General features: G+C 32.1%; 2 protein-coding genes across 2 annotated transcripts; both read right to left on the bottom strand.

The window, feature by feature from the left end:
- Positions 1-340: 340 nt before the first annotated feature.
- LOC136033980 (adhesive plaque matrix protein-like) lies at positions 341-26,752 on the bottom strand. Its single transcript, XM_065715011.1, has 5 exons — positions 26,620-26,752; positions 18,316-18,528; positions 17,415-17,711; positions 16,610-16,936; positions 341-4,753 (listed from the first exon to the last, which is right to left on the bottom strand). Exons 1-5 carry the CDS (start codon positions 26,684-26,686, stop codon positions 4,629-4,631), a joined length of 1,029 nt encoding a protein of 342 aa, XP_065571083.1. The 5' UTR covers positions 26,687-26,752; the 3' UTR covers positions 341-4,628.
- On the bottom strand, positions 1,269-5,848 carry LOC136034162 (probable Bax inhibitor 1; the record flags this gene model as incomplete). The annotated part of the gene is given in 2 exon segments (XM_065715344.1): positions 1,269-5,287; positions 5,289-5,848. Coding segments are annotated over 2 exon segments (711 nt in total), but the record flags the coding sequence as incomplete, so codon positions are not given.

Here is a 26,752-nt window from a genome sequence, read left to right as displayed (position 1 = left end):
TATATATATATATATATATATATATATATATATATATATATATATATGTTTTTTAACTACGTAAAACTTGCGAATATACAACATTCTTTGCTGTCCTATTGTCTGTGCATATAAATAGATTGTCAGGTTTACCGACTCTTGAACATGCAACATATAATGGTCCATGGGAAAACAATCCGTATTCAGATCTATACCTTATGATTCTAATGATTGCCCTTGAGCTTTGTTGATGGTGATTGCTAATCGACCATTCCCTGAGTCGCCATCGTCATTTATATATCCCCCTGTGCACCCCGGCGTCCCCTTTGTAGTTATGTCCCTGTGTCCCGGTCGTCATTTATATTCCCTGTGTCCCGGTCGTCATTTGTGTCCCGGTGTTCCAGTCTGTGATTTCTCTTTGAGTGTCCCGGGCGTCATTTATATTCCTTGTGTCCCGGTGTCCCGGTCGTCATTTATATCCCCCTGTGCCCCCCGGCGTCCCCATTGTAGTTGTGTCCCTGTGTCCCGGTCGTCATTTATATTCCCTGTGTCCCGGTCGTCATTTGTATCCCGGTGTCCCGGTCTGTATATACATTCGTTTTTTAGTTTTGTTTTTCTCCTTTATTTTTTTCCTTTTTTCTTTTTTTTCTTTTTTAGTTTATTTAGATTTTTAGATTTTTTAGTTTTTTTTATTAGTTTTTAGTTTTTTTGTAGTTTTTACCATTTTTTTAGTTTTTTTTTTTTTACTTATGTCCTGGTCGTCATTTATACTCCCTGTGTCCCGGTCGTCATTTGTGTCTCGGTGCTTTGTTGATTGCTAATTTATATTATATTTATATTTATATTTTTTATATTTATTAATATTTTTTTAGTTTTCTTTTTCTCTTATTTTTCAGTTTTTTCCTTTTTTTTAGTTTTTTCTTTTTTAGTTTTTTTTTGTTTTTTACCTTTTTTTAGTTTTTTTAGTTTTTTTAGTTTTTTAGCTTTTTTAGTTTTTTTATTAGTTTTTAGTTTTTTTTTAGTTTTTGCCTTTTTTTAGTTTTTTCAGTTTTTTTTAGTTTTTAGTTTTTTACCTTTTTTTAGTTTTTTAGCTTTTTTAGTTTTTTTTCTTTTTAGTTTTTTTTGTAGTTTTTACCTTTTTTAGTTTTTTTTCTTCTTTTGTATTAGTGTGAAATAATTCAGACGTCATATGCAGACAAACACGACGTCACTCGACAGACAGACAGACAGACATAACCCACAAACAACTTATTTTTATATATATTTATTTTACTTATGTCCTGGTCGTCATTTATACTCCCTGTGTCCCGGTCGTCATTTGTGTCTCGGTGCTTTGTTGATTGCTAATTTATATTATATTTATATTTATATTTTTTATATTTATTAATATTTTTTTAGTTTTCTTTTTCTCTTATTTTTCAGTTTTTTCCTTTTTTTTAGTTTTTTCTTTTTTAGTTTTTAGTTTTTTTTTTTTTGTTTTTTACCTTTTTTTAGTTTTTTTAGTTTTTTTAGTTTTTTAGCTTTTTTAGTTTTTTTATTAGTTTTTAGTTTTTTTTTAGTTTTTGCCTTTTTTTAGTTTTTTCATTTTTTTTAGTTTTTAGTTTTTTACCTTTTTTTAGTTTTTTTTAGTTTTTTAGCTTTTTTAGTTTTTTTTCTTTTTAGTTTTTTTTGTAGTTTTTACCTTTTTTAGTTTTTTTTCTTCTTTTGTATTAGTGTGAAATAATTCAGACGTCATATGCGGACAAACACGACGTCACTCGACAGACAGACAGACAGACATAACCCACAAACAACTTATTTTTATATATATTTATTCATATTTTTTTAGTTTTCTTTTTCTCTTTTATTTTTCAGTTTTTTCCTTTTTTTTAGTTTTTTTCTTTTTTAGTTTTTAGTTTTTTTTAGTTTTTTACCTTTTTTTAGTTTTTTTTTAGTTTTTTTAGTTTTTTAGCTTTTTTAGTTTTTTTATTAGTTTTTATTTTTTTTGTAGTTTTTGCCTTTTTTTATTTTTTCAGTTTTTTTTTAGTTATAAGATTTTTACCTTTTTTTAGTTTTTTTTAGTTTTTTAGCTTTTTTAGTTTTTTTTTCTTTTTAGTTTTTTTTGTAGTTTTTACCTTTTTTAGTTTTTTTCTTCTTTTGTATTAGTGTGAAATAATTCAGACGTCATATGCGGACAAACGACGTCACCTGATCCACGCACAGATCCACAGACAGACAACTTATTTTTATATATATAGATTATATGTATATACATATATTAAACATATATTAAACATATATGTATATACATATATGTATTTATGTATATACATATATACATATATGTATATACATATATATACATATATTAAACATATATATACATATATACATATATTTTCAATATTACAAATTGAAAACATATCTTTCATTTTATGAAACCAGTTTTTAAGCCTCCTAGAGTGTTTCTAAATTATTTCTGGCCTGTATTATTATTATTACATAAGTCATTTCATGAATTAAGTGTCCTCTACTTGGTTGTATCTTTTGCTTTGTTTATTATTTCCATGTTTTATCTTTTTTTTTATCAGAACTACAGAATAGGGTTTGACTTCAAGTGAACATTAATTTTTTTAGCCGAAGTATGACCCTCGAGGCTTTACGATAATTTGTTAAATGTCCGTTAGTGTTGATATTATTGGGATATAAATCTTTCATTTTCTTTAAGGCTACAAAATGTTTGCAGCTGCAACGAATCCAAGGACCAAAGATAACTAGGAACTATTCTCTCTACCAGATCAGAAAATTTAATTTGTGAGTGGAAGAAGAAAAGACCGTGTATTTTATAAAATAGTCTCTTGTTTCTAATAAAGTTTATCGATTCAATGCTTCTTTTAATTTTTGTCAATGCCAACGAGTACTAGATAGGTATGAGACAAAGACTAGGTGAAGCAGAGTTGACCGAATAGAGTGAAAGGATATGAGGATAAAACAATAATTCCAGATAGGATAGAATTGCCCTTTTCTAAGGAATATGGCCATTTAAATCCGTTTCAATAAGAGTCCCAATAAGAGTCCTAGATATAAAACAAGCAAAAATAAAAAAAAATCCTATTTGAACGAAAACTATCTACAAAGTTCAACTAAATTTTCTGTACAATCTCCTCCCAAAATATAATTTATACATAAATGAACAAATATATTTTTAAATAAAATATCTACATTCATTTTTGTAGATCCTACACCTCAGAAGAAGGCATTTATAAATCCCAAATTTAAAAGACATTCTTTTTCTAGACATTAATTTATCTCTCAACTGCCATCTTTTGATCAAAGTACTTATTGTACCACTGAATTCCAGCAGACCCATAATTATTAAGCAAAAATACATTTGCCATTGGTTCATATTAGCTTATGGAACAAAAACCAGTTTTTTGACGTAGCGCCTAAGCGTACCACTTTTCAAAAGCGTCCTATTTGGTTTAGAACCGGCATGTCATCACCTTCCTATTAGCCTATTAAGAAAAACGTTTTCTGACGTCAGGTCTAAGACGTGCCTGGATTGCATATTTGTACCTTTTTTATTCAAATTGGCATGGCCGCAAGAACCCTGTTTTCTAACATGCCATGAACGGCTCATGCCTGTTTTCGAGAGACCCATGGCTGCTGTCCTAGTAGATCTTAAAGAGGTTGGGCCTTTAGGAAAGGGGTGGAGTTTTATGTGAGTTTTCAATTTATGGGTGATGGTTTCCCAAATTTCACTGATGTGAAACTCATCATTGTCTTTATTGATGCCTGGTTTATTTTTAGCAATTTCCAAAGCTTCTCTGGTTTTCTGCTTTAAGAGTTGTGGGACAATACCATTAAGTTGGGCCTGGTCAAACTTAATGGAGTAGGAAGAGTTTTCAAAGATATGATTGGCCAATGCAAAAAAAAATTATCTTGCTCCTTTAGCTTTGTCTTTTTGAGGTAGGCATCAATGGAATCAGCATATTCTTTTAATCGGTGATGTAGAGGTCTCATGATACGACCTATATAGGTATCACCACAGCTCTAAGGAATCTCATACCCTGGTGGATCTGAAGTAATCTTATCCTTGCCTTTGTTCAAGAAGGAGGAAATAGTCCTTCCAGAGGGAAAAACACCTTAGAGACAAGCTTAGTGAGTTTGAAGCTTAAAATGTCAGCAATGCCCTTGATATAAGGTAATGTCAAAAAGAAGATCATCTTCAATCTTAGGAGTAAAATTCTTAGCAATTCCATCTTTCTCCTGGAAATAACCTTGTCAATGACTTTTTCGGGGTATCCGCTACCTATCAGAACATCTCTTATATAATCAAATTCAGCCTTCAGCTCAAAATCAGAGGAGCACACCAGAAATGCTTTATCAACCAATGAATAGACTACAGAATTTTTTACTATAGGATGGTTATAGGAGTCATATCTCGAATATCTATCACTATGAGTTCCTTTTCTATATACACTCAAGTCCAATCTAGTTTCTCGTTTTGTAATGAGGACATCTAAGAAGGGTAAATTGCGGTTATTTTTAAGTTCAATGGTGAACTTAATATTTGGGTCCTGCTGGTGAAAAATATTGAGAAAGAATCTTAATTTGTCCTGTGCCCCATTCTAAATTATTAAGTAATTGTCTACATATCTATTGTGGAGCTAGAGATCCAAGAAGTCATACTTGAAGATATTAGTTTCAATATGCTGGTAGAAACACCTTGCTGAGAACTGGTGCCAAGGCTGATCCCATTGGTATGCCCCAAATCTGTTTATAGGTTTGATGCCTGAAAGTAAAGTAAGCATTGCTGAGACATAAAGACGTGAGAATGCCTACTTCGCTCTTTACTTAGGTAACTGCTGTATTGCCTGTAATTTTATAAACTTCGGGTTAGGCAAAAATGAACAGTCCAATCGCTAAGAAGCTGGTAAAATAAAAAGATAAATAAATAAAAAACACTTGTTCGATGGCCTTTACACACCAAAGCCAGAGCAATAAAGAGATCAAAGAACCACTGGACCAAATAGTCACACTGAGCATTTTTAAACTGATAGAGCTATCACTTTTCTCTTGGCTGAAACTACTTTTAAGGAAATATTACTTTAAAGAATTTTAGCTAAGAGATAAAGAATGTCAGACAAAATCAATGGTATCGACAAGCAAGTGGTTTTACTTACTCTTCTTCTTCTTATTGTCCTTGTCTTTCAAAATATGGAGGAGTTTGACGAAGACATTCACGAGGTCAAGGAAGAGTATCAAACTGTGAGACAAAACATCCCCTTCCCCCGTGCGTTTCCTCTCTATTATCAGCTGAGTATCACAAAATTTAAGCACAAAATAGTCCCCCACATTTCCAGCCTAAATATAGGCCTAAAAATAGGCTTATGTACTCTTTCAGCGAAAAATTTCTTCTCATGAACATTGTCAATAAAGTTACTGACAGACGGACGGTAAAACAAATAAAGATCAACGCAGTTCCAACAAGAGCCGTTGCGATAATGGTGGAGATAATGGTGGGATCATGGGGCAGCAAAACAAACTGGATAACAGAGGCCAAGCTCACTCCAAATGAAAAGCTGCAGACCAAGAGAAATGACAGTCTTATCCAAGACATTTGTTTTGTGGAACCCAAACACGCAACTCCAAAGAATGAAATGAGAGCAAACAAAGCACCAACCTCTGGTGTGACAATTTCTGTCAACAACTGGATGCATGTGCCAAGGATACACGCAACAGTTGACATGTAAACGGTGGTAAATACATTAACTAGATGTTTCCGAATTGGTTCCTCAAGGTGGGAGTTAAAGTTTTGCTTGAATTGTTCCATGTTTTTCACAAAAGATGCCCCATTATGTCTGCTCTGATCAGTCTCCAAAGTTACATATCATATTGTAATTTTCCACTTGCACTAAAAAATTACCAAGCTTTTGTTAATGAGTTTGTAAAAACGTAAAACGGAACTAAAACTGCAGCCATATTTTTGCATTCTACGAAATGTGCTTTAAGAGTTTTTGGATTATTGCAAAACTCTCCTAGATTTTCCTGATTCATAAGGCTCTTTTGCTGGTTAACTCGTCAATTGCTATATCTAACTTGTTAACAAGTTACTATGTCTAACCCATGAACAAATTAATTTAATTAGTCAACCATTGAAAGGAGACATTTCCCATCAATTATCGATTTTATATGTTAGTGCATAAAACGCAACACTATATTCCACAGTTTTCGATTTGATTCAGGAACGTTCTTGCAAAAGTTCAAGTATGATTGGCATGTACTAGATTGGAGCTTTAGAAGGATTGCATATTGTGAATAATTTACAGAAAAGATACCTTGTCGACGAGGAAACAATGAAAACTAGTTTGTTAATTATCTTTGCGTTAACGAGACCCAGATATCAAACCCAGCTGTGGCAACGCTTAGTGAGGACTGACCCAGGAACCTTAGTAGTCAAAAAGCATCGTTAATCCCGTTAATTTTACTTTCTATCTTCGTCTTATTATATCCAATCTAAAAAAAAGTTTAAAAACAAAACTGAAAAAAGTTTTTCAAACATAAATAAAGAGCTACATTAAACCAAGAATGAACATAAATCTATTAAATTAACTTTCCATCTAAACTACCAAACGCGTAAAACTACACACGTAAAACTACCACAACTCCCTGTCAATAAGAAAATGAAACCTGGAACAAACAGAAATTACAACGAATTACTGAGTCAAGCTTGAAACGAGCAGAAACTAAGATGAGCAGGGCTGAAGCCATCCATGTTTTCTGACGACCAAAATATAATGTACACTTTACTGTAAACCGCCATTATATTGAGCTTAATGTTTTATTTCTCTTAATATCGAATTTTTTTAACCCGTCATAACCAAGATTATTGAAAAACAATGAATGTTGATGTACAGTTTAATATACATATACTGATATTTTTTTGTTAAAGTTTTAACAATTCTAAATTTCTTAAAGTTAAAACATTTCAACGTGTTTTGTTTCCAGTAAAGTGCAAATTATTTTCTGATCTTGTGGAGTGACTTATGTTTTTTCTCCATGAACCCAAACACAGCTGAGATTAATGATCTTAGCTGGACCATTGACTTACTTTTACAACGTTACAACTGCAACGTTGCCTGGTGAATTTTGTACCAAATCAAAAAGTATATTTTGTAAGCTGAAAAGGTAATCAACTGCAGAGTTCATATAACTGAAAACACATTCTTCATTTTAGAAACCCTTTTTAATAGCACCTATATCGCTTTGGTACTGCTGCTTTTGGTTGTATTTTTATTGTTTTCTTGAATGGTTAGGAGTACTTTATCACATTTTGTTGGCACTTTCTTATCAAAAATTTTTACTTTGCTTGATATAGACATTATTTCTCAACATTTTGCCTTATTTGGAAATCTTGACTATAAATATTTATAAGGGGGAGTTTTTTGACAAAAATTATTTTATTGTAAGCACTGTGTTTTTGTTAATTGAAAAGCCGAGTAGATGAAGCACTTTCCTTTAACATAAACCCTTAAGCAGATCTCTATGATGGTCCAGCGCTTTGCTAGCTGCAGAGAAAGAAAAACAGAAAAAAAAGCCTCCCATGAAAAGTGATTTTCTTCAAGTCAAGGGACTATAACTTTCATGTACATGGTTTTCAGCCGAAGCTATTCCAGTGCAATTTTTGTTATATCTATATAAAAATAAGTTGTCTGTCTGTCTGTGGATGGATCAGGTGACGTCACCTGAAAAAACTGGATCAGGTGACGTCAAAACTGAAAAAACTAAAAAAAGGCAAAAACTACAAAAAAAACTAAAAACTAATAAAAAAAATAAAAAAGCTAAAAAACTAAAAAAACTAAAAAAAGGCAAAAACTACAAAAAAAAACTAAAAACTAATAAAAAAAGTAAAAAAGCTAAAAAACTAAAAAAACTAAAAAAACTAAAAAAAGGTAAAAAACTAAAAAAAATAAAAAATAAAAAAAAAATAAAAAAAAGGAAAAAACTGAAAAATAAGCTAAAATAAAGGTAAAAACCAATAAAAAACTAAAAAGAAAAAAAGGAAAAAACTAAAAAAAATTTTCATCTAAAAAACTAAAAAAAACTAAAAAAGGTAAAAACTAAAAAAACTAAAAAAAAGAAAAAAATAAATGACGAAACTCAAAGAGAAAGCGACCAGGACAAAAGGAATGTTCGATTAGCAATCAACAAAGCACCGGGACACAGGGAGTATAAATGACGACCAGGACATAAGTAAAAAAAAAAACTATCTATATATATAAAAATAAGTTGTCTGTGGATCTGTGGATCGTGGATCAGGTGACGTCACCTGAAAAAACTGGATCAGGTGACGTCAAAACTGAAAAAACTAAAAAAAGGCAAAAACTACAAAAAAAACTAAAAACTAATAAAAAAAATAAAAAAGCTAAAAAACTAAAAAAAACTAAAAAAAGGCAAAAACTACAAAAAAAACTAAAAACTAATAAAAAAGCTAAAAAACTAAAAAAACTAAAAAAAAGGCAAAAACTACAAAAAACTAAAAACTAATAAAAAAAAATAAAAAAGCTAAAAAACTAAAAAAACTAAAAAAACTAAAAAAAGGTAAAAAACTAAAAAAACTAAAAACTAAAAAAAAACTAAAAAAAAGGAAAAAACTGAAAAATAAGCTAAAATAAAGGTAAAAACCAATAAAAAACTAAAAAAAAACTGAAAAAACTAAAAAAAGGCAAAAACTACAAAAAAACTAAAAACTAATAAAAAAAAGTAAAAAAGCTAAAAAACTAAAAAAACTAAAAAAAGGTAAAAAACTAAAAAAAATAAAAAATAAAAAAAAAACTAAAAAAAAGGAAAAAACTGAAAAATAAGCTAACATAAAGGTAAAAACCAATAAAAAACTAAAAAGAAAAAAAGGAAAAAACTAAAAAAAAATTTCATCTAAAAAACTAAAAAAACTAAAAAAGGTAAAAACTAAAAGAACTAAAAAAGAAAAAAATAAATGACGACACTCAAAGATAAAGCGACCAGGACAAAAGGAATGTTCGATTAGCAATCAACAAAGCACCGGGACACAGGGAGTATAAATGACGACCAGGACATAAGTAAAAAAAAAAATTAACAAAACTAAAAAGAAGGTAAAAACTACAAAAAAACTAAAAAGAAAAAAAAACTAAAAACTAATAAAAAAACTAAAAAATCTAAAAATCTAAATAAACTAAAAAAGAAAAATAAAGGGAAAAAAAAAGGAGAAAAACAAAACTAAAAAACGAATGTATATACAGACCGGTACACCGGGATACAAATGACGACCGGGACACAGGGAATATAAATGACGACCGGGACACAGGGACACAACTACAACGGGGACACCGGGGGAAACAGGGGGATATAAATGACGACCAGGACAAAAAAACTAAAAAGAAAAAAAAACTAAAACTAATAAAAAATCTAAAAAATCTAAAAATCTAAATAAGCTAAAAAAGAAAAAAAAAGGAAAAAAATAAAGGAGAAAAACAAAACTAAAAAACGAATGTATATACAGACCGGGACACCGGGATACAAATGACGACCGGGACACAGGGAATATAAATGACGACCGGGACACAGGGACACAACTACAACGGGGACACCGGGGGAAACAGGGGGATGTAAATGACGACCGGGACACCGGGACAGGGAATGGTCGATTAGCAATCACCATCAACAAAGCTCAAGGGCAATCATTAGAATCATGAGGTATAGATCTGAATACAGATTGTTTTCCCATGGACCATTATATGTTGCATGTTCAAGAGTCGGTAAACCTGACAATCTATTTATATGCAAAGACAATGGGACAGCAAAGAATGTTGTATATTCGCAAGTTTTACGTAGTTAAAACCATATATATATATATATATATATATATATATATATATATATATATATATATATATATATATATATATATATATATATATATATATATATATATATATAGGGACACAACTACAATGGCGCGTAACTATTATGGCGCGTAACGACTTACGCGCGCGGGGGGGCTTGGGGGGGGGGGGGGGGGGCGCGAAGCGCCCCCACCAACTAGGTGTTGGGGTGGCGCGAAGCGCCACCCCAACAGCTAGTAATTATATATATAAAAATATTAATTTACGTAGTTAAATATATATATATATATATATATATATATATATATATATATATATATATATATATATATATATATACTAGCTGTTGGGGTGGCGCTTCGCGCCACCCCAACACCTAGTTGGTGGGGGCGCTTCGCGCCCCCCCCCAAGCCCCCCCGCGCGCGTAAGTCGTTACGCGCCATAATAGTTACGCGCCATTGTAGTTGTGTCCCTATGTCCCACCTGTGAATATAGATAGATATATATATATGGTTTTAACTACGTAAAACTTGCGAATATACAACATTCTTTGCTGTCCCATTGTCTTTGCATATAAATAGATTGTCAGGTTTACCGACTCTTGAACATGCAACATATAATGGTCCATGGGAAAACAATCTGTATTCAGATCTATACCTCATGATTCTAATGATTGCCCTTGAGCTTTGTTGATGGTGATTGCTAATCGACCATTCCCTGTCCCGGTGTCCCGGTCGTCATTTACATCCCCCTGTTTCCCCCGGTGTCCCCGTTGTAGTTGTGTCCCTGTGTCCCGGTCGTCATTTATATTCCCTGTGTCCCGGGTCCCGGTCGTCATTTGTATCCCGGTGTCCCGGTCTGTATATACATTCGTTTTTTAGTTTTGTTTTTCTCCTTTATTTTTTTCCTTTTTTTTCTTTTTTAGCTTATTTAGATTTTTAGATTTTTTAGTTTTTTTATTAGTTTTTAGTTTTTTTTTCTTTTTAGTTTTTTTGTCCCGGTCGTCATTTATATCCCCCTGTTTTCCCCGGTGTCCCCGTTGTAGTTGTGTCCCTGTGTCCCGGTCGTCATTTATATTCCCTGTGTCCCGGTCGTCATTTGTATCCCGGTGTACCGGAGTTGTGTCCCTGTGTCCCGGTCGTCATTTATATTCCCTGTGTCCCGGGTCCCGGTCGTCATTTGTATCCCGGTGTCCCGGTCTGTATATACATTCGTTTTTTAGTTTTGTTTTTCTCCTTTATTTTTTTCTTTTTTAGCTTATTTAGATTTTTAGATTTTTTAGTTTTTTTATTAGTTTTTAGTTTTTTTTTCTTTTTAGTTTTTTTGTCCCGGTCGTCATTTATATCCCCCTGTTTCCCCCGGGTCGTCATTTATACTCCCTGTGTCCCGGTGCTTTGTTGATTGCTAATCGAACATTCCTTTTGTCCTGGTCGCTTTCTCTTTGAGTGTCGTCATTTATTTTTTTCTTTTTTAGTTCTTTTAGTTTTTACCTTTTTTAGTTTTTTTTAGTTTTTAGTTTTTTTAGTTTTTTACCTTTTTTTAGTTTTTTTAGTTTTTTTTTAGTTTTTTAGCTTTTTTATTTTTTTTATTAGTTTTTAGTTTTTTTGTAGTTTTTGCCTTTTTTTTAGTTTTTTTAGTTTTTTAGCTTTTTTATTAGTTTTTAGTTATTTTTGTAGTTTTTGCCTTTTTTTAGTTTTTTTAGTTTTTTAGCTTTTTTATTTTTTTTATTAGTTTTTAGTTTTTTTTGTAGTTTTTGCCTTTTTTTTCTCTTTGAGTGTCGTCATTTATTAGTTTTTTCCTTTTTTTTTTAGTTTTTTATTGGTTTTTACCTTTATTTTAGCTTATTTTTCAGTTTTTTCCTTTTTTTTAGTTTTTTTTATTTTTTATTTTTTTTAGTTTTTTACCTTTTTTTAGTTTTTTTAGTTTTTTAGCTTTTTTACTTTTTTTATTAGTTTTTAGATTTTTTTGTAGTTTTTGCCTTTTTTTAGTTTTTTCAGTTTTTTTTTTAGTTTTTTATTGGTTTTTACCTTTATAGTTTTTTTAGTTTTTTAGCTTTTTTATTTTTTTTATTAGTTTTTAGTTTTTTTTGTAGTTTTTGCCTTTTTTTAGTTTTTTCAGTTTTGACGTCACCTGATCCAGTTTTTTCAGGTGACGTCACCTGACACATCCATCCATCCATCCATCCACAGACAACTTATTTTTATATATATAGATATATAATATACATATATATATGTATATATATATATATATATATATATATATATATATATATATATATATATATATATATATATATAAAAATAAGTTGTCTGTCCGTTACGCCAGATTATATTTTCTATATATATAAAAGAAAACAAACTAGAATGTAAAAACTGGAAATTGCATAAATATTTCGAAATATTTTGACAATAGATTAAAGTAATTCGATAAAAGAAAAATGGTAAAAAACTAAGAAAAAAACTAAAAAGAAAAAACTAAAAAAAAAATTAAAAATTGAAAAAATAAAAAAAAGAAAAAACCTAAAAAGAAAAAACATAAAAAAATAAAAAAGATAAAAAACTAAAAAAAAACTAAAAAAGCTAAAAAACTAAAAAAAAAGAAAAAACTAAAAAAACTGGGAATTGCACAAATATTTCAATATATTTTGACAATATATTTAAAAATAAGTTGTCTGTCCGTTACGCCAGATTATATCTTCTATATATATAAAAGAAAACAAACTAGAATGTAAAAACTGGAAATTGCATAAATATTTCGAAATATTTTGACAATAGATTAAAGTAATTCGAAAAAACAAAAATGGTAAAAAACTAAAAACAAAACTAAAAAGAAAAAACTAAAAAAAACTAAATAAAAAATTAAAAAAAGAAAAAAACTTAAAAAGAAAAAATGTAAAAAAAATAAAAAATAAAAAGGTAAAAAACTAAAAAGAAAAAAAACTAAAAAAAACCTAAACAGCTAAAAAAAAAAGAAAAAACTAAAAAAAACTGGGAATTCCACAAATATTTCAATATATTTTGACAAAAGATTAAGGTAATTCGAAAACCTTAAAACAGATACCCAAAATTTGAGGTTTATTATCAATAAAAAGAAGAAACTTAAAAAAGAAAAACTAAAAAGAAAAAAATAAGAAAAGAAAAAACTAAACAAGAAAAAAAACTGAAATGAAACTGTATCTATATATCTATATAAATGACGACCAGGACACTCTAAGAGAAATTACAGACTGGGATACCGGGACACAAATGACGACCGGGACACAGGGAATATAAATGACGACCTGGACACAGGGACACAACTCCAACGGGGACGCCGGGGGCACAGGGGGATATATAGATGACGACGGGGACACAGGGAATGTTCGATTAGCAATCACCATCAACAAAGCTCAAGGGCAATCGTTAGAAAAATGCGGTATAGATATGAATACGGATTGTTTTCCCATGGACAATTATTATGTTGCATGTTCAAGAGTTGGTAAACCTGACAATCTATTTATATGGACAGACAATAGGACAGCAAAGAATGTTGTATATTCGCAAGTTTTACGTAGTTAAATATATATATATCTATATATATAAAAATAAGTTGTCTGTGTGTGGATCTGTGGATCAGGTGACGTCACCTGAAAAAACTGGATCAGGTGACATCAAAACTGAAAAAACTAAAAAAAGGCAAAAACTACAAAAAAAACTAAAAACTAATAAAAAAAATACAAAATCTAAAAAACTAAAAAAACTAAAAAAAGGCAAAAACTACAAAAAAAACTAAAAACTAATAAAAAAGCTAAAAAACTAAAAAAAAACTAAAAAAAGGCAAAAACTACAAAAAAAACTAAAAACTAATAAAAAAAAATAAAAAAGCTAAAAAACTAAAAAAACTAAAAAACTAAAAAAAGGTAAAAAACTAAAAAAACTAACTACAAAAAAAACTAAAAACTAATAAAAAAAAATAAAAAAGCTAAAAAACTAAAAAAACTAAAAAAAGGCAAAAACTACAAAAAAAACTAAAAACTAATAAAAAAGCTAAAAAACTAAAAAAACTAAAAAAAGGCAAAAACTACAAAAAAACTAAAAACTAATAAAAAAAAATAAAAAAGCTAAAAAACTAAAAAAATTAAAAAAACTAAAAAAAGGTAAAAAACTAAAAAAACTAAAAACTAAAAAAAACTAAAAAAAGGAAAAAACTGAAAAATAAGCTAAAATAAAAGTAAAAACCAATAAAAAACTAAAAAAAAACTGAACAAACTAAAAAAAGGCAAAAACTACAAAAAAAACTAAAAACTAATAAAAAAAGTAAAAAAACTAAAAAACTAAAAAAACTAAAAAAACTAAAAAAAGGTAAAAAACTAAAAAAAATAAAAAATAAAAAAAACTAAAAAAAAGGAAAAAACTGAAAAATAAGCTAAAATAAAGGTAAAAACCAATAAAAAACTAAAAAGAAAAAAAGGAAAAAACTAAAAAAAATTTTCATCTAAAAAACTAAAAAATACTAAAAAAGGTAAAAACTAAAAGAACTAAAAAAGAAAAAAATAAATGACGACACTCAAAGAGAAAGCGACCAGGACAAAAGGAATGTTCGATTAGCAATCAACAAAGCACCGGGACACAGGGAGTATAAATGACGACCAGGACATAAGTAAAAAAAAAACTAACAAAACTAAAAAGAAGGTAAAAACTACAAAAAAACTAAAAAGAAAAAAAAAACTAAAAACTAATAAAAAAACTAAAAAATCTAAAAATCTAAATAAACTAAAAAAGAAAAAAAAAGGAAAAAAATAAAGGAGAAAAACAAAACTAAAAAACAAATGTATATACAGACCGGGAAACCGGGATACTTACCCATCAAAAGTTACGAGCCTGAGAAAATTTGCCTTATTTAAGAAAATATGTGGAAACACCCCCTAAAATACATAGAATTTTAACGAAAATGACACCATCAGATTCAGCGTATCAGAGAACCCTACTGTAGAAGTTTCAAGCTCCTATCCACAAAAATGTGGAATTTTGTATTTTTTGCCAGAAGACAAATCACGGGTGCGCGTTTATTTGTTTGTTTTGTTTTTTTCCCAGGGGTCATCGTATCGACCAAGTGGTCCTAGAATGTTGCAAGAGGGCTCATTCTAACGGAAATGAAAAGTTCTAGTGCCCTTTTTAAGTGACTATAAAAATTGGAGGGCATCTAGGCCCCCTCCCACGCTCTTTTTTTCCCAAAGTCAACGGATCAAAATTTTGAGATAGCCATTTTGTTCAACATAGTCGAAAACCATAATAACTATGTCTTTGGGGATGACTTACTCCCCCACAATCCCTGGGGGAGGGGCTGCAAGTTACAAACTTTGACCAGTGTTTACATATAGTAATGCTTATTGGGAAGTGTACAGACGTTTTCAGGGGGATTATATTTTGTTTGTGGGCGGGGCTGAGGGGAGGGGGCTATGTTGGAGGATCTTTCCTTGGAGGAATCTGTCATATATTCTCTAAGGCCAACCTGACTTTCATACATAATGATGATAGAAGGTAATAAGCTTACCTAAGCTATGGATGTCAGGTGATTGATTTTTCTTCTAACGATAATTTCGACAGGACCTGTGCCTGTCATCATCAGGTTAATTCAAATTTCTTGCCAGAAAGTAATATCATTTCTTGCCAGAATAGGTCTCATGGTACGACATGGTTGCAGTTGTGGTGATACCTATATAGGTCGTCGACATGGTTGCAGTTGTGGTGATACCTATATAGGTCGTACCATGAGACCTCTACATCACCGATTAAAAGAACATGCTGATTCCATTGATGCCTGCTCTAAAAAGACAAAGCTAAAGGAGGAAGATAATTTCTCTGCATTGGCCCATCATATCTTTGAAAACCCTTCCCACTCCATTAAGTTTGACCAAGCCCAACTTATTGCTATTGTCCCACAACTCTTAAAGCAGAAAATCAGAGAAGCTTTGGAAATTGCTAAAAATAAACCAGCCATCAATAAAGACAATGGTGAGTTTCATATTAGCAAAATTTGGGAACCAATCACCCATAAATTGAAAACTTACAAAAAACTCCACCCCTTTCCTAAAGGCCCAGCCTCTTTAAGATCCACTAGGACAGCAGCCATCAACGCCTCTACCAAGATTCGGGCCATGGCACAACAATAACTCCTGGTTCGGCTCATCATTAGTGTTGTTCAGTGTTTTTAGTTTTATTTATTTAGTGATTTTACTTTCTGACAAGAAATTTGAATTAACCTGATGATGACAGGCACAGGTCCTGTCGAAATTATCGTTAGAAGAAAAATCAATCATCTGACATCCATAGCTTAGGTAAGCTTATTACCTTCTATCATCATTAAGGAATCTGTCATGGGGGAAGAAAAATTCAATGAAAAGGGCGCAGGATTTTCTAGCATTACTATAAGAAAACATTGAAAAATAAACATGAAAACGTTTTTTCAAATGAAAGGAAGGAGTATCATATACTCAATTGCCATCAATAACAGAAAATGAAGAAAAAATGGCAATATTGAAATAGAACTACATCTTTCCTCGACCAGATCAGGCGTAGTGCTGGAAAAATAGAGCCAGATGCAGCTTTATCCTCTGCATTGGAGGCCTCCTCCCAGATATTTTTATATTTTTTTTATTTCTGACTATATGATGTAAATGAGATTTTTTCAATATTTTCGATAAAATTAATTTCAATTAGGCACTAAAAGACAAAGCATACAAGAACCGTTGTGCTAACGGCTGGCCATACGAGTAGAAAACGTACCTTGTGCGGCTTCATAAGATGGCTGGACTGGAGCAGTCTGGTAAGTGGGCTGAGCAAAAGGAGCAGCTTCATAGCTTTGCTGAGGAGCTGGTGCGACTTCATATGATTGCTGAGCTACAGGTGCGGCTTCGTATGCCTGCTGAGCCTGGGGTGGTGCAGCTCCGTAAGATTCTTGTTGTGCGGCTCCATAAGCTGACTGGGCTGCTTGGACAGGACCAGGAGCAGCTTCGTATGCTGACTGGACAGGTGTTGGACCAGCTGCGTAGGTTTGCTGTTGTACGGGTGCCACTCCATAGCCTTGTTGAGCCTCAGGTGCAGCTCCGTATGCTATATAATAGAACTTTATCATAAGCAGGAATTAGATTTGAATATTTTACTATTTTGAGTATTAATTTGAGCATTGAATTTCATTCAATTCAAAATTAATTGAATTGGTTGAAACTGCATAAGAAATTCGGCAATTTATTTTTATGTAGAATTCAGGGGCTTAACCAGAAGATTTCTTTTTTTATCAAAGAACAAAAAGCCATATAGATGCAAAGAGTACATAGTCCATTGTTATGCAAAAAAGTAGACTAAACCCTAAAAAAAAAAGAAGTTTTTGATTTTGATCACCTTAACCAGATCCAAAAAATTTAGTATTGGAAGAAGCCTTGATTACATGAATTTTCGTTCTTTTCCTTACTATTGTTTGCTCGTATTGCTTCATTGGAATTAACCATTAATATGCTTAGGAACTGATAAATTAAATCATGAACATATAAACTGTCGCTCTAACTGTATATCTTAGCAATAGAAAACATACCAGGGGCTGCATCATAAGATTGTTGGACAGGAGCTGTGGCAGCTGCATAAGTTTGTTGGGCTACAGGTGCTGCTCCATAGCCTTGCTCAGCTTCTTGCGTGGACCCATAAGCTGACAGAGCTGGAGGTGCAGCTTCATAGCCTTGCTGACCAGCATATTCAGTATTGTAAGTAGCTTGGACAGGACTAGGTGCTGCTTCATAAGCTGACTGAACAGGTGCTGGGGCAGCTGCATAGGTTGGTTGTGCTATTGGTGCTGCTCCATAGCCTTGTTGAGCCTCTTGTGCACCTCCATATACTAAAAATAAAGCTTTATCACAAGCAGGAATTACAATTTTATGATCATCAATTTTTAGTTTCAATTAGATCAATCAAGAATTAAACTTCAATGAACTCAAAACTAGCCTCCATGTGAACTGGGCCATGTGGCTGAACAGTAGGAATTTTGTTTAGAAATTTTCTTAACAAGAGTTGGCAAATATTCAACGAATTTGAACAAGCTTGTTGATATCGCAGAAGAGGTTATTTGGAAAATACGGCTTAGAAATCCATCTGGTTGCCTAAGGTGAGCTTAAATATCATCAGGTTTACAATTATAGCAAGGAATTACAATAAAAAAAACTGCCATTTTTAAAAAAAGAAGATTGAATTCAAAACACAAAGCAAAGCTATCGGTTACGACCACCTTAACCAGGTTGGTAAATTCTGACATTGGTTAATCCACATAACTATTTATTTACTCAAGTTTTTTTTTCTCTCTCTATCGCTGTGTTATTTAATTCCGTCTAAGAAATAATACCTACAACTTAAGTTAATGCACATGCTTTGAAATTTCAAAAAGAAGGAAAATATACACATTAATCTGTTGTTGTAACTGCAGATCTTAGTAATAGAAAACGTACCAGGGGCTGTATTATAAGATTGCTGGACAGGTGCTGGGGCTGCAGCATAGGTTTGTTGGGCAACAGGACCGGCTCCGTAGCCTTGCTGGCCATCAAATACAGCTCCATAAGCTGGTTGGGCTACAGGAGCAGCTTCATAGCCTTGCTGAGGAGCAGGCTCAGCATGATGGTGGTGGTGAGCTTCTGGGGCAGATTGATAAGCTGCTTGTGGTGCTAGAATATGAAAAAAATTAAAATAAATACAGTATTAAATAAGATTTGAAATAAAATGTATGTCAAACATTTTTTTCTTATGGATTTGAGCTCTGGGAAAAGGATGTTTAGAGAAGTATAAAACAAGACACTATTTTTGCTCTTTGATATCATATAAAGAATTTGATATTTAGTTTTGATTTTTATTTTCAATTTGAGAGATAAACTTATTTGAACTCAAAACTAACCTACATGCAAACTGGGCCAATTTTTCTGGTTGGATGGTAGGAATTTTGTTTGGAATTTTCCTTAGCAAAAGTTGGCAAATATTCAACGAATTTGAACAAGCGTGTTGATAGCGTGGCACAGGTTATGTGAAATATACTGCTTAGGAATTCATCTGGTTATCTAAGGTTAGCTTCAAAATAATCAGGTTTACAAATGTAACAAGGAATTACAGTAAAAAAGAAAAATCTTTAAAATACGATAACCTCTGAAAAAAAACACGCATCCGTGATCTGTCTTGTGGCAAAAAATACAAAATTCCACATTTTTGTAGACAGGAGCTTGAAACTTCTACAGTAGGGTTCTCTGATTCACTGAATTAGATGGCTGAATATGAATTTTAGGAGTGTTTCCCCATTTTTGGAAAATAAGGCCAAATTTTCTCAGGCTCGTAACTTTTGATAGGTAAGACTAAACTTGATGAAACTTACATATTTGAAATCAGCATTAAAATTCTGTTTTATAGTGTTTCGGTTACTATAGAGCCGGGTCGCTTTTTTCAATAACTGTCAAACATTTTTTATGGATTGGAGCTCCGGGAAAAGGACGTTTGAAGAAGTATAAAGCAAGACATTATTTTGCTTTTTAATATCACAAAGAGAATTTGATATTTATTTTTAAGATAAAATCCAACTGCGGAATCTGTGACATCTAGTCTCAATAAATGCCAACAAAAGTCGGCAAACCCTGTTATCCCATGAATATACCTGTTTAATATTCATGAAAAAAGCAGTAACCGCATTTAGCCCTTTTCGATAAAGCAAAACTAACGAAGGGGATAAAAATGATTGCCTTTCATTTTGATCAAGCATTTTATTATTTTCTTTACTGGGTTTTCCACGTTTTACAACCTTTGTTCAAACAAAAATAAGGAGGGTTGAGAGGAATGACAAGATTTTAGACAATTCAAATTTGATTGATTTTTAAATTTAGGGTATGAAAAATTGCAAAATTTAAGAAATATGATGTGACAACAAGCATAAGCAGTCTTCAATATTTTTATATAACATAGGTGTATAGTAAAATTTATTTAGTGGAGCGTAAAGAGCGAGGTATTTAGGAGGAGATAAATACCTAGCTCTTTATGCTAAAGTATTTTTAGTAATTTCAACTATTTATTCTACGGCCTTTCTGATTCAGGGGTCATTCTTAAAGAATTGGGACAAAACTGACGATTTAGTGTTTAGAGCGAGGTATTAACGAGGGTACAAACCCCCTCGTATACATAAAAAAAAATATAAGATTATGAAAGTTTGTTATGTAAGTTAATTCTTAAGTTACGTATATTTTTTACTAATATAAACGTTCGTTAAAAATTTAAAGTTCTTGTTGCCTTATTAAGTAACCGAAAAATTGGAGGGCAACTAGGCCTCCTTCTCCAACCCTTATTTCTCAAAATCGTCTGATCAAAACGAAGAGAAAGCCATTTAGCCAAAAAAAGAATTAATATACAAATTTCATTTTAATAATATATGTGCGGAGAGCCAAAACCAAACATGCATTAATTCAAAAACGTTCAGAAATTAAATAAAAAAAACTAATTTTTTTAGCTGAAAGTAAGGAGCGACTAAAACGAACAGAAATTACTCCGTATATGAAATGGGTTGTCTCCTCTGCAATCCCTCGCTCTTTACGCTAAAGTTTGACTCTTTGCCACAATTCTTCTTTTTAAAACAATTAAAAGCTTTAGCGTAAATAGCGAGGGATTGCGGAGGGGACAACCCATTTCATATACAGAGTAATTTCTGTTCGTTTTAAGTTTTCTATGGTAAGCAAGGATTTACACTTTTAATAGTAATATAGGATCAAATTCGACCAAAATATAAGTTGTAATGCACAAAACGCTGCATTATATAGAGTGGGAGGGGTATAGTTATGGACCTCAAAATAATTTCCCGGGATGTACTTTTTTCCGTAGACCTACCCCTGAAAATTTCAATTCCCTAACCCAACAACTTTCCAAGATAGCAAGAAGTCAATCAACTAGAATTTTACCGGGACGCTTTGAATAGATTGGGCTGGAGGAGGAGCAGGCGTATCTTTGTTGGTCTCAGGCGTCTTCATGCTAGGGTATGTTGTCAAGAGTAGTAGTAGTATAAGTTATAAGCCTGAGAATATAATAAGCTATAAGCCATGTTTTTGAAAAAAGGGGGTGTACCCCTGAAAGTCAAGGAATCTTGATGAATTGTCACACCATCTGATTCGGCATATCAGAAAACCCTTCCGTGTAAGTTTTAAGCTCCTATATACAAAAATGTGAAATTTTGCTTTATTTTTACCCGAAGAAGGACAAAAGATACGTGTTTATTTTTTTTTTTTTTTTTTTTTTTGCTAGGGGTATTCGTATTGAAGAAGATCGGCAGGGGGCGCATTCGAATGGAAATTAAAAGTTGCAGTACCCAATTTAGTAACCGAAGCTCGTCTTATCAAAAATTTTAAATAGCCATTATGTTCAGCATAGTTAAAAGATCCAATAACTATGCCTTTAAGTGTAAGATGACCCCCACAACCCGTGGGAAAAGGACTGTATGTTATTAAATTTGGGTCATTGTTTGTATGTAACATTTGCTATTGGGAAGCTATGTATAGTTGCTTATGCACACATTTTGTTTTGAAGGGGGGTTGTAATTAGGATGTATTTTCACAGAGACAACTTTACATGGGTAAGAAAGTTTTCTGGTTAAACCTTTCAGGGGAAATTTTTTACTTTGAGGATTTGACAGATTTCCTTTACGAAATTCTTTGTATTTGTGTTACTTTCTCTTTAGCAACTCAAATTTGCATGTGAATATGTGCTGGGAGAACTTTCTGGGGAAAATTTTCATTGTGTTTGTAATTCCAAAAACATTTCCGCAGAAAGACGGGTTTCTTGAGTGATCAGAAAAAAAGACTAGTAAATAAAGGCTTTTTCAATGGAAAGTATGCTAAGGCGAATTTTTCAGTCTGAATCGTCCGCAGGAAATTTTAACGAGAGGGGGGTGGGATTTTCAGCGAGGATGGAATCATCCAGGGGGAATTTTAAGGATGGAGTTGTATTTTGCTTAGATGGAACGTTCCACCTAGGAGCCTCCTGTAAGACGATGAAGTTTTTCATGAAGGGTGAGCCAGATAACATATATTGAGGGAGATGTTGAACTAAATCTAAGCACACTATATGCCTGCTAGTTATCAAAAAGGTGTATCAGCAATCTCTTGGATTATTTTGCTGAAACTATCAGGAGTTATATAAAAATCTTAATGAAACTCTAAATAAAACTCAGGACTCAAAACTCTTGAGGTTACTACTAATGCTATTACTAGTGGCATAAATACTACTACTGCTGCTTGAGGGGTAGGCTATTTGAAACTAAATGAAAAGGTACTATTTGCTATCTGGTTGTCGAAAGGGCTGATCAGGAACCCTAAGGACGCTAAGTTGAAATTATCAGATCTAGTTCAACTACTACTATTGTACAGATACACTAATAGGTTATTAAGTGTAAACTTTCGAGAAAGTTAATTGAAATACAACTAAATGATGAGGCACGTTTTGACTACTTATATTTAAAATGGCAAAGCATATATTTCGGCAAGCACCTTTGTCGAGCCATCCTTACAACCAAGTCAATGCAGTGAAAAGACCATTCAAAAATTAGATTAGGCAAACACTCTTTTACTAGCGATGAATGAAGTCTATCTGTTCTGTATCTGTTACCCCATTTGTTCTGAAACGACCAATTTATCTTGTTTTGAAATTGAATGAATTTTTTCGGCTAAAAGTAGTTAGTATTAAAACTTAAAAGTAACATAATTTTTTCTGTATCTGAGAGGTGACTACCTCTTCATCATTCCTCGATCTTTACGCTGAAGTTTTAGTTTTGTCCCAATTCTTTAAGAACGACTTTTGGAACACAAAGGCTGTTGAATTGTAATAAGAAACTGCTTAAATGCACTGAAAAACTTGTACTAGAGGAGGGGCAGTCCTCATCATAAACAAGATAGTTTCTTTTCGTTTTAATATAATCTTACTTCTTACTTTAGCTAAAAAAAAAACCTCATATTTGACATCAGACCACTCTTTAGATTATGCTATGAAATCCTCCATTGCAGTGGGAAGTTCTCATGGAAATTTCAGTGGCAAACTTTACTTCCCATGAAAATTCTCCATGTGGAATACCATCCCACTTGCATAAAGCAAATTCCTAAGGACTATGAGGCGTCTTGTCATTTCCACATGCATAGCGGTCTTTGTGTATAATCTCAAACATATTTGAAAAGTTTGCTCTTTTATATTTGAGAAAAACTGGTTTGTCTATCTGCAATCGGTTAAAATTTGCTTAGTCCAAGTGAGAAAAACTATGATGCAACTATGCATCTATTAAATATTTTACATTTAGAGGTTGTTAGGGTTTAGGTTAAGTATTTAAGATAAAATTCTAGTTTTTTGACTTTTGGCTATCTTGGAAAGGGGTTAGGTTAGAAAAATGAAGCTTTCAGGGATGGGTATATCTACAAGCTAAAGTATATCCTGGGAAGGTACTTTTAAGTACCCACCTCCACTCCTTCTCTCTCTCTAGAGGACCCTGAAATTTGCCTTTATGATAGGTCTATTACCTATTGAAATTTATACAAAAAAACATTATACCTTAATTTTTAGTTACCAGCAGCTTTTTCTCTGCCTTTAGTTCTGAAAATGCAATTCCTGTTATTGAGTAGAATTCTGAGCCATATAATTTTTTTTTTCAAATTCAGGAAATGTATTTGCAAATCTTTAAAACCTTATAAATTGGGATTGAGCAAAGTTGTGAAGCTGAAAACAATTTTGTTGTACTTCCATTTAAGCAGAAGATCTATTTTGCAAGGTTTCACTTTTATAACACACACATTTTTAAAGGTAATCAAAGGTCAAGACCCTCTAGAGGGAGAAGGAGCGGAGGTAGGTACTTCAAAATACCTTCCCAGGATATACTTCAGCCTCTAGGCCCATCCCAGAAAGTTTCAATTTCCTAACCTAACCCCTTTCCGAGATAGCCAAAAGTCATAATGTGTTCTGGGCACCTGCATTCCAAAGTCCTATATCATAGTTTCCATAATTTTGTTTCTAAAGTATTCTTTTTTTCATCATATTTTGGTCACTTCTTGGGTGTGTTCGAGATAATACACAATTACCAATACACAACAGCTATTGCATCTTTCAACTTGTATAAAAAAAGAAGCTCTCAAATTTTGACCAGATGACTTTGGGGAAAAAAGCCTTTAGAATAGGCTAGTTTCCCTCCAATTTATTTGGTGCCTTAAAAGGGGCTCTATAACTTTTGAATTTTGTTCAAATGAGTCCTATCCCGATTTTCTAGGACCATTGGTTATGATCATCCATGGGGGAAAGTCAACACGGATCTGTGATCTTTTTTCAGGCACAAAATACAAAATTCTCAATTTTTGAAGCTATGAGTTTGAAACTCCTATAAGAGAATTCTCTGACACGCTGAATCTGATGGTGTAATTTTCACCAAGATCACTTGAACGTTTGGGGGATCCCTTTTTGGAAAAAAATTGGCAAATTTTCTCAGAATCATAGCTTTTGATTGGTAAATTTAAAAATACTGAATTTTCTTTATTTGGATTTAACATAAAAAGCCAGTTCTTTTGACCTATTGATTGTTATCAAGATTGCTTTTGTTTTTTTACAGCTTTGGTTACTGTTAGGCTGAGTTAATCCTTACTTAGAGTTCATACTATATTTATTGTATCTGCCGCGTTCTTATAGAAATCAGAAGATTATCAGAAAGTTTTGTGCCACTGATATTATTTTCGTTTATAAAAAACTCTATGCTAGATTAGGTGCTGAGGCCTGTCAACGCTTGGGCCCTTACCACCCTTTGATTAGACTGTATTAATTGTATTGTTTGTGTTATTTCGTTTTTCTTTCCTTAATGTTTTTACTCCGCTTAATTTGTCAAAACAAGCGGGTAACAAATAAATTATTATTATTAATTATTATACCATAAGCTGTTTGATGAAAAGAAATGTTAGTTCACTCTCATTGTGTCAGATTATTATTTAGGATTAAAAAAATTTCCCAGTATCTCTGTTTAAACTCAAATGTTATAACTATTTTGGTTTTCACTTGATGTTCATATATAACCATTTTTACTGATATATTCTTAATAATTTTTAACTTAGTAACGTTAAAAAAGTGAATTTTTTTTAGTACAGCGCAAATTATGTTCTGGCGTAGAGAAAGCATAGGGGTTGTAAGCTCTGCTTTTGTTAATTTCTGCTCGTTTTCAGTTTGACTGGGTGATTTATTGTAATTTCTGTTGTTTTGAGCTACATTTATTTAGTGATGCTGATTTTTGCTAGTTTTATGCTTGGTAGATTATTTTATTTTAGTCCCTTTTTGGTTCATGGAGTTCTTCAAACTGTCTGAGATAAATTATTTAGCTGTGAAACAAACAGATGTCAAAGAAATTGCCTTACAGATTGAAATAATAGTGTATGACTTGGTAAAACATAGTTTTGAGCTGCAGTTGATGTGTGTCCCAGGACAAGCAGGTATTCTTGGAAATGAAGCAGCTGATAAAATGGCTAGATGGGATACTAGCAAAGGTGAAATTATCTAAGTAAATATATTCAGGGTTATGAGGCCCATTCAGCAAACGAAAAGAAAGCTGGCCTTCATACATGAGCACTGCATGGCTGCAGTCTAATCTGAATCAAGATTGTCAGCATTCCAGTTGATAGATAGCTGGGAGACATCTATGACAACACCATGTTGAATCCTTTGATTTATAGTTTATTTAAAGCCCAAGCACCTAGATTAGAAGCTTAGTAGAAGCATATGCAAGCAAACAGAAAAGCATAATATAGACACAAGCAAATAGCAAAGCATAACTTAAGCACAAACAAACAGATAAGTTCACATTATCACAATGTACAAGTTTGGACTTCCTTGTGAGCCTGCATTGATGCCTGGTCTTTTTGAGCAGGCATTGATGTCTGGTCCTTGTTTCTCATGTTCTATGTGAGCGAAATATGTGGCTCAGCAAAGAGAATTATCATTTATGTTGGACATGCAGTTCAAACTATCTGATATAACCTATGTTGCAAACAAGGAATATACAGTATAACATGGAGACCTATAGCAATGTCTTTTTCCCCAGCTGTATCTTATGCTTTCAACTCCCCAACCATTAGTGTAGGGTTCATGTAAATGCTAATGTATTAAGCCAGCCTATAATTTGTCCCTATTAGGCATGTGATAGTGTCCTCATTAGTGAATATAAGCCTTCATAAGCCCTAAGGATTAGGGATCACCAGTTAACTTGATCTTACTAGATTTATCCAATGGCTTTAATTGGAAAGTATGCCACTGGAGACTAAAGTCTAAACTCCATGTAATGGACCTATACAATGATATTATTAGTTGGGCATTGCAATGTCTTACCTGACTTTGAACACTAGGCAATATATTTGAGTATAAATATGAACAATAGCATTCATTAAAATAAACAAAATCAAAATAGATTAAAGTTCTACCCAAATAACAGGAACTATATTTTCAAAACTAAAACCAGAGACCCAAATTGAAATTTAAGTTGTAAGGTTGTTTTAAAAAATTCCAACAGATATAGACTTGTCAAGTAGGAAAATCTCTCAGACTTAAAAATCGTAATATGCTTAACATGGTAATTTGCCAATACCTTCTTCTTGTATGTTTTTAGTAGGCTAGCCTATTAAAACTTTGGGCAAAAAAGAACCTGAATATTATTTAGAAAAAAAACAAATATATTTAGAACTTAAATATTTGGGTTATTAAAACTACAAAAACCTAGCAATCCTACTTACCGAAGGCTCTTCTTCCAATTGAACTATTCAGTTGATCATCTTCTTCTATAATTATGATTCTGTCCATCTTCCAGTTCTAAAATTTGACTTGACTTTGACTTTTTAAATATGGTGCGCAAGACCCTGCCACCTA

This window comes from Artemia franciscana, chromosome 12 (assembly GCF_032884065.1).
Source record: "Artemia franciscana chromosome 12, ASM3288406v1, whole genome shotgun sequence".
NCBI lineage: Eukaryota > Metazoa > Arthropoda > Branchiopoda > Anostraca > Artemiidae > Artemia > Artemia franciscana.
Note: the sequence above shows the minus strand (reverse complement) of the source record. Positions and strands in the feature narration are given on the sequence as shown.